This window comes from Nannospalax galili, unplaced genomic scaffold, assembly GCF_000622305.1.
Source record: "Nannospalax galili isolate Female #2095 unplaced genomic scaffold, S.galili_v1.0 scaffold843, whole genome shotgun sequence".
NCBI classification, from domain to species: domain Eukaryota; kingdom Metazoa; phylum Chordata; class Mammalia; order Rodentia; family Spalacidae; genus Nannospalax; species Nannospalax galili.
This window is the reverse complement of record NW_008349585.1, coordinates 522,495-531,792: the sequence shown is the minus strand read 5'-3', so window position 1 is coordinate 531,792 and position 9,298 is coordinate 522,495. Positions and strand designations below refer to the sequence as shown.

The following is a 9,298-nucleotide window of genomic DNA, read 5'->3' as shown; positions in this document are numbered from 1 at the left end:
GAAAAACCACATGAATGAAAATAGTTACTGTCTTGTCCATCGTTAAATGGAAGGCCCTCACCAGAACTGTAAGCCCTACTTTCTGTGCAGAGGTTTCTGCTGGGTTACCACTGACACAAGACTGCATTATCTTTGGTCCATGAAACTTCTCAAGATCTGCACTCTGCAATGGTAAGTTTGTTCAGACTGCTTTCTGGGTGACATTATGATTGTCTAATGATACAACTGTTTTAAAAGATTGATTTTTAGTTTTTAAATTTTGATCATATTTAGAACCCTCCCCTATCTGAACCTCTCTTATAGCCTCCCTGCCAGATCTCATTTACTCTGTCATATATTAAGGTCTATTGAGTCAAGTTTGTGTCCCCAGATATCCTTCATGCATCCATCCACTGGAGCCTGGCTAACCTATTTAGCATCACACCCTTAAAGAAAACCAACTCTCCCTTTCCCAGTAGCCATTGGTTACCAGAAATTTCTCAGCTGAGGTTGGGGCTTCTTGCCCTCTTCCTCACTTCTTTGATGGAATTTTGTCTGGCTTGAGCTTGTATGAGTTCAGATGAGTAAGTAACTTCCTGTTTGGAAAACTCTGTTTCCTCATGGTCTTCAACCACCTCTGGCTAATGTGAAATAATTTTAAAATTTATTTATTTTAATTTTATGTGTATGAGTGTTTTGCTTGCTTATATGTAAGTGCACTACATTTGTGCAATGCCCACAGAGGCCAGAAGAAGATGACGGGTCTTCTAAAATCAGTTACCATACAGGTATTGGCAATGGAACCTGGGTCCTCTGCAAGAGCAGCTAGTGCTCTTAACCACTTAGCCATCTTTCCAGCCCCAGGAAATAATTTTTAAAACAATTTTATACTTACAAAACATTGTAAAATATAAAGAATATGAGAAATATCTGTATTCTTTTTACCTAGATTACTTGGATAATTTTATACTTAGAAAAAGTTGGAAAAATAAAATACAAGGGACATCTATGTTCTTTTTACCTAGATTTGCTTGTTAGCAATTCATTCCAATTTTCTCCCTTTGTGTACTATATTTCCATGTGTGTGTACCTAGGCATAATATTTTCCCAAACCATTTGTGAATAAGTTACCTATGTCTTGGCTACTTTAAATACCTGTAGATTAGTAATACTTTTATAAAAGTACAGTATAGTTTATATGTCAACATTGGTATAGCATTCTTTTTTGTGTCACTCGTATGTTATATCATTGGATATAATAATGTCCTTTTAAGCATTTTTACCTTTTCCAGTATAACATTCAGTTTAGGGGCAGGTCTTACATTAAATTATTATATATAATAAGAAATTTTTTTCAATGTTGAAATTTTTGAAGACTAACAATCTCCACTTCCTCAGCTTAAAACCAACAACAGTATTTCCTTCCCCTTTGAAAAAAAATAGAGCTTTTATTTATTTGTTTGTTTATTATTTTGTCCCTTTTTTGAGACAGGGTCTCCCTGTAGCCCCAGCTGTCCTGGATTCACCATGGAGATCAGGCTGGCCTCGAACTCACAGAGATCCGCCTGCCTCTGCCTCCTGAATGCTGGGATTAAAGGCGTGTGCTACCACGCCCAGCTAAGAGGTTCTTTAAATATATATATATATATATATATATATCAGACTTGACATTAATAGAGTCTCAGTCCAGAGGAAAATTTTATGCAGATCAGGTTATTTTCCATAGTTTTAACGTCTCTCTCTGCAATTATGATACCCAGAGAAAGACACAAGATCACTTATTGAGATTGTTTTGTTTCCTTTTGTTTAAGGCAGTCACTTACACTATTTTTATAATCAAATAAGTCTTAAAGTCCTTAGTATATAAGTCTCAGCATTAATATCATCAACTTATGATGTTTGAAGTACAGTTAAGGTTTTATCTGTCCCCTGCCCTCATCATCTATTACTTTGCTGTCTTTCATTAGTTGTAACAGGGAGGAAAGTGAAGGATTAGTGAGGACGAACATATATCCTCAGTATTACCTCTTGTCTTTTATAGAACACATGAAGGTCAATAATATTATTTGACTTAAAATTTACCCAAGCTAGAATTAGGACAGCTTTGCAGCCTGATAATGTCGCTGAGGAAAAAGGTTGAATGACAGCGTGGCAGTGATCATAAGGCAGCAGAAGCAAGAGAATGAGGGCCATTTTGAGCTGAGTGCACCTTTCACTGACCAGACTGCAACTGTGTTGAATTGGGATCCTTTCCTTTATAGGTCTGTTTATATCTGGAATGCCCCTTGTATTTCTCAATCTGCTAAGGAAATATTTATATTTAACAGTAGTTTGTGAACTACTACAAGATTACTACTACAAGATTAATAGAGACTTGTTTAATGAAGAAAAATATGGAATCATGTTTAAGAAAAATATTTGCAGCATGCTGCCTGATGCTTGGTAAATAATTTCAGGTTTAATGAAAAAAAAGTGAGGTTGTGAAGACATGTGTTTATTTTTGTCTAGTTAATGGAAAATTAAAAGTTGAAAAGGGAGCAAACCTAAACTGCAAACATGTAACATGATATTTTGAGAAGCAGTGATAAATTGAAATGTAATAGCAAAGAAAATCCATTTCTAAATATTATTGTGAAAAGCAATTTTAAACTCATTTGTAGAATTTATTCTTGTTAGTAGACTTGTGACAAGCCTTAGCATCCTGTTGTATTTATTTATATAGGAAAGCAGACCATTGTGGGACTTTTGGTTTTTGACTGAGCTACTGTTTTCCATTATGTAATGCTAGTGTAACCATATTACATTATTTCTGATTTCTTTATTGTTATTATTCCATGTTTAACAAGTGAAGCATAGAAGCAGCACTTAGCAAGAATCACAAGACCATGGTTCTCAAGCTCATTCTGCCATTTAACAGGTTGCCAGTTTGCTTACTTGGGCCTTGGTTTTCTTTTTAAAAAATATTTTATTATTTTTATTTTATTTTGTGTGTATGAGTTTATTGCCTGCATGTATATAACTGTACCTATGTCGTGCAATGCCCATGGATCCCCTGGAACTGGAGTTTCAGAAGGTGGTTAGCTGCTATGTGCATGCTGGGAACAGAACCCATGTCCTCTACAAGAGCAGCTAGTGCTCTTAAGCACTGAGCCATCCCAATTTTCTTATCTGTAATATTTGTATATTCTCTCAAGCCCCTTTTCTAATACATCTTATTTTTAATATTTTAAAAGATTTTAATTAAAAAAATTTTAATTATGTGTATATGTGTGTGGGTATATGCATGAGTGTATAGGTGCCTGCAGAAGCCAGAAGCATCAGATCCCCAAGAAGCTGGTGTTACAAGTGTTTGTAAGCTGCCTAATGTGGTTGTTGGGACTTGAATTCAGGTCCTGGAAGAGTAGTACATGCTCTTAACTGCTGAGCCATCTCTTCTGCCCCCTTTTCTAATATTTTTGATAGCTTATATGTAGTAATTTTGGCTTTGGTAGGAAGTAAGGAGATAAAGTTCATAGAATGTTTTTACAGTGTTTTAGATCTATTTTCAAAATGATGAGAAAGTCAGAAATTGTTACTAGGGCATTAAGAACTTGGATGGAAGTCAATTTGTGGTATGGGTTTTATTGTCGACATGTTTATAGTATGTGCTGTCCATAATATGTGCATTTTAGGACAGCCACCTGCCCTGTAATGGGAGAAGCCCCTGTCATCAAAGGTCTTATGAAAAAGGACACAAAAAGAGAATTTTAGTGGAAGAGTTCTCCAATTTTTGGAAAAAAAAATCTATAAAATATTTGCCAACAAGCCTTGAACTGTATGTCCTTTTTAAAAAATTTGGGTATTGTCTTTTCCTGTGGTTGTGAGAAAATACCCTGGCAAAAAAGCAACTCAAGGGAGAAAAGGTTTATTTCAGCACACAGTTCAAGGACACAGTATGCATCATAGCCAGAAAGTCAAAGCAGCAGGAACTGGAAGCAGCAGGTCACATTGCATCCATCATCAGTAAGCAGAGAGCAGGAATACCTGGGCTCAGCTAGCTACCTTCTCTTTCTACACCAGGGGAAAGGTGCTGCCCACTTTTAGTGTGGATCTTCCCACAAGAATTAACCTAATCAAGATGCTCCCGCACAGGCAATTCTAGATACTAATTTAATCTAGATAACCCCTCACAGATGTGCCTGCAGGCTTGTCTCCTAGATGATTTCAGATCCTGTCAAATTGGCAATTAGCTTTAACCACCACAGGTATAGTTGACTGTTTTGTGAAATGAAGTGCTTCATTTATTCCATAGATATTTTATAAAGCACTAGTTTCAGTCTATACACCCTTCTTGTTTAGAATTAAAGGCTAGAGCAGAAAATAAGATAAACTTGAACCATACCTTCTTGGAATTTAACTCAACAGTCAAGATATATACTATTTAAAAAACAAAAAAAACAGTGGGATGCCAAGCTAATCCTGGCCCTTGGGAGGACAGGCAGGTGGATCTCTGTGAGATCAAGGCCAGCCTGGTCTATGTAGTGAGTTCCAGACCAGCTGGCGTAACAGGGAGACTCTGGCTCAGAAAACAAACAAGCAGTGGTATGATGAAGTGGCCTCATAATAGAGGACATTCGGGGACCTGAGATCTGAGTGCTGGAAAGAAGTCAGGTAGAACCCAGCTTATTGAACTATGGACTGCATAGGAGTTGCAAAAAAAAAAAAAAAAAAACAGTAAAAGATTTCTGAACAGACAGTGATCAAAATTAAGTTAGAATTACATGTACAATGAATCTAAGGTTTCTGGCAGTACTTGAGCATTCTACATTGTACAACTGCCCTGCAGCCATGGTTTTGAATATAGAGCACATGCACTTTGTGCTGTGCCTGCTGTCATGCATCTTGTGCCAAAGGATGCTGCCTGAAATGTTTTATCTCAGATTAAAGACATTGTCTCTTTTTTTTGGTCTTTTTTGAGGCAGGGTCTCCCTGTAGCCCCAGCTGTCCTGTCACTCACTATGTAGACCACAGAGATCCCTGCCTCTGCCTCCCAAGTGCTGGGATTAAAGGCGTGCGCCACCACGCCCTGTGACATTGTCTTTTATAAACTGTATTGTTTTTACTGTACATACAAAGTTTCCTGCTCTTGTAGAAACATGGTAATTTAATTATGGAAAACAAAGACAGTGTTTTCTTGCCATTATTCCTTAGTATGTTTATCAAATTCATGTATCCTTGGATTGTATTGTGTTAGAATGTTTGATTTTAAAATTTGTGTTTGAGTTGTTGACATATCGCTAGAAATTGTTAAATCAAGTTTGACTTGCTAATGTTAGGATAGAACTTCCAACAATTTCTGAAATTGCCCTACACATACTTCTGCGATTTTATAATATATATTTTTATGAAACAGTGCTTTCAGCATTTATGATTGTAAAATCAAATTATCAGTAAACTGAAACATGTTAGAGATGCTGTATATTTTGTATCAAATGGTCAACCAAGATTTTTATGTATAAAAACAAGCACATCCATTTTACTAGTATACAAATTTGCTTTCATCTTTTATAAATGGTAAATTTAAATGTATGCCAAATAATTGTTTTAAAATAATTATGACTTATTCTTATTAAATGTTTGATCTGTATATTTATTTTTTACTATATACCCAGGATCATATAAAAATTTCTCAGTTGAAAAGGAATTCTAAGTGGAAAAAGCTTAAGAAACCCTGAACTAGACAAAGACCAGGCAAATAAAAGTCAGATAAGCCACCTTGAATGGATAAAGGGACAGAAGAGAGTGCAGTGCAAGGACAGGAGCCAGCTGGGGAAGGAAAGAGTGCTGAGATAATTGTAGAATGATAATCATTTAAGGTATTGGTTGTGGTAAGGAGTTGGGATTTTATTCCAAGTCCCGTGGGAAAGTATTTAAAATTTAAGCAGGGAACATAACTTCGTGCAGTAAACATTCTTTGAAGTCACTCTTTTTATGAAAACAAATTAAGAATAAGAATGGAAGCCATTGGATAGTAGTCAGGAGACAATGATCTTGTTATAGATAGGGCTATAGCATTCAGTGAAGATAAAAGAAATGCACAGGGTTGGTTTCCAGATAGGGCAGACAAAACTTGGAATTGAACTGTATATTTATGAGAAGGAAAGAAAACAGTTCCAAGTAAACGCTTTCTTGGAAACAGTTAAACATATATGTGTTTAAAACAGTATGTAATATAAATATTCTACGTGTTTTCCTGAAATGTTTGTCATTTGTATTTATTTAACCCTTTTTAGGCTTATGCATCTGGATGTGACATCGTAATACTGGGAAGTGACTTTGAAAGATTACAGATAATCCCAGGCGCTAAGCATGGAAATATTCAAGTGGGATGTGTAGACTGTTCAATGCAGCAAGGCAAGGTTTGTAATCTTGTGTTAATATACAGGTTTGTTTTGAATGCGGTTTTGTCACAATAATCTCTGAAGTATGTATTTCCTATTCAATTAGGAACTTCATTTCAAGGAGAGCTAAATTTCTTTGGTTGTCTAAGATGCATTTTGGAGAATGTTAGAAATTCTAGTGTTTCTTTTTTTTTAAGATTTATTTTTATTTTATGAGATGTGTATGTACCGGAATGTGCGTGCATGTACCCAGGGAGGCCAGAAGAGAGTTAGATTCCTTGGAGTTACATGTTGTCAGCCACCTGATGTGTGCTGGGAACTGAACCTGGGTTCAAGAGAAATATGCAGTCTCCAACCACATTTTTGTTTTTTTGAGACAAGGTCTTACACTGTAGCTCAGCCTGGCCTGGAGGTCTCACTGTGCAGTCCACGTGGGCCATGAACTCACAGCAATCCTCCAGTCTCTGCCTCTTGAATGCTGAGATTGTAGATGTGAGCCATCACACCCAATTTAGGAATTTTCTTTCCGTATAATTTTAAGATGTAGCACAATCTTCTTTACTAGTTGAGATAGGAACACAATACTACCTGTAAATGAGTCTAAGGCTTACTTTTGGCAGTGTGAAACAAAACCACACAAAACAAAAGCCTCCCAAGAGAAAAGCTGACTTAAAGGAAAGGAGTAACATTGTCTTCAAACTTTTTTCAAATTGTTTTCTAAGGAAAAACATCTATTTGTATATGAAAAATAAAAGTAGTAACCTAAAAAGTAAAATAGCAACAGCAAATATAAAAGAAAGTGCATGTAGTTCTTGTCGATCATTGTAAATAGACTTCTATGTAGTACCCTACTGGAAGTCAACTAGCAGGTGGCATGTATAGCTTAAAATAGCACTTTGCAAATGCACTTTTTCTACCAGAGCTTTCTTCTTCCCTTTGGTGGTGGTGGTATTAAATCCAAGGCCTTGGGTGTGCTAAGAACATGTACTACCACTGTGCTATACCCCAGCTCTACAAGAACATTTTGTGTTAAGAATGAAAATCATTATTAATTCATGGGCCCAGTCTTTGCCTTTTGTTCATTTGTTTTGTTGAAACAAGAGTCTTGTAATAGCTCGTGACGACCTTGAACTTGCCTATGTAATCAAAACTAGCTTTGAACTTTTCATCCTTTTGCCTCTGTCTCCTGAATGATGAGATTGCAGGTGTGTGCCACGCCACCTGGCTGTTTTTGAATTTATCTGAATTTCTGTTCAATCTGCCGGTATACAGTTACTATTTGGGACCTAATGAAATTCTGATAAAAGGTGTTCTGTGGTTGCGGTCCTTACCCATGTGCTGTACTGCCCTTGTTTTTCTCACCCCAAAGCCCTTCTCATCATAGTTAGAGATATCTCTAAGCTATCTTTTTCTTGTTTAGGCTTTTATTATTATTATTATTTTTTAGACAGGGTCTTACTATGTAGCCTTGGCTAGTCTTGAATTCACTCTGCCTCCTGAGTGCTGGGATTAAAGGCGTGTGCCATAACACCTGGCAGTTTAGAACTTCTTAACAATACTATATGCATTCTATTATAGCATATTAAAACTCTATGAGACTTTTTATTTTCATTCTTTTAATGTTTGATCCTCTAGCTATGTAGTTCTATAGTCTTTTCTTTTGTATTAAAAATTTATGTGATTCAGACTCAGAGCTAGTTAATGTTGGAAATGTAATAGTTTTCAGTGAGAGCTTTTTTTAAAATTTATTTTTATTTTATGTATATGGGTATTTTGCCTGTGTGTATGTAAGTGCTCCCATGTTTGCAATACCCATGGAGGCCAGAAGAGCGTGTCAGATTCCCTGGAACTGGAGTTATAGACTGTTAGCTGCCATGTGGGTGCTGGGAACCAAACCTGGATCCTCTGCAAGAGCAGTCCAGCTCCACAATGACAGCTTTTTAGGAAGAGTCAGTAAACTATATGATGGTGTAGGTTAGGATGAAGAAGTCATTTGGTTTTATGATCATACTAATAAAGGGCAAATTTCTTTGTTTACAGGTAGCACTATTATCACAACCTTTCTTAAAAATATTCTGAAACCATGTGTGGTGGTATATGCCTGTAGTCCCAGCTGAGAGGCTGAGGCAAGAGGATCTCTTGTATAGGAGTTCTGAACTGTAGAGCACAGTACCCATCGGATACCAGCACTGGGTTTAGTATCACTATGATAACTTTGGAATGGGATGACTAAGTTGCCCAACGAGGGGTGAACTGGCCCATGAACATGTCCTTTAATAATCAGGAAGAAAATTTTTAGGTACTAGTACCTGGGACTACCTTTAAGAAAGAAAACACTGCTTGACATTATAGGCACTAGTATAACCACTAGATCATTCTGAGAAAATGCACATGCATTTCTCATGGTTTATCAGCTTCAAAACATTCTTGGAAAAGTTCACGTTGTTCACATTGGCATGAATCCTTGTATAACCTGACACAAACCTAGTCTTGTGTTCATTATTCTGTTATAAGGAACACTTTCTTCTAGCAGTCACCTAAATATGTATTGTTTCTTTTAATCTTTATACCTGTGTTCATAATATGCCCACATTCTAAAATTGAATACTCAACTGCCTTTTCAAACACAACTTGTGCTTCCTCCCACTTGTCCTACCCTTATCAAAGCAGTTGTCACAATGTTACTAGACTGTCATCTCTAGGAAGGCAAAGTGCTGTTGGGTATCTTGCTCTGAGATGAGTCATCAAAGCCAGCACAGTGATTTATGCCATAGGACATGGCATCTGATTTTGTATAACTTGTGCACCCAGGACACTTAAAATATTTATTGAAAAAAACTTCCGTGTACAGTATCTCTATTTCTTAATCCCTCTCCATTAGTTTATATGTTCTTTTATTTATCTCTAATTTATTTTTAAATGATTAATTTTTGTTTGTT

The 9,298-nt window shown here is 36.4% G+C and overlaps 1 protein-coding gene across 5 annotated transcripts in view; it reads left to right on the top strand.

Annotated features, from left to right (window-relative positions):
* Positions 1-9,298, top strand: part of Dmxl1 (Dmx like 1) — a 182,538-nt gene that overhangs the window by 12,990 nt on the left and 160,250 nt on the right. For all 5 annotated transcript variants that reach the window (XM_008847017.3, XM_029570365.1, XM_008847016.3 and 2 more), the window contains exon 2: positions 6,252-6,377. In XM_008847017.3, coding sequence (XP_008845239.1) covers positions 6,252-6,377 — 126 coding nt within the window. The remainder of the gene's footprint in view (positions 1-6,251; positions 6,378-9,298) is intronic.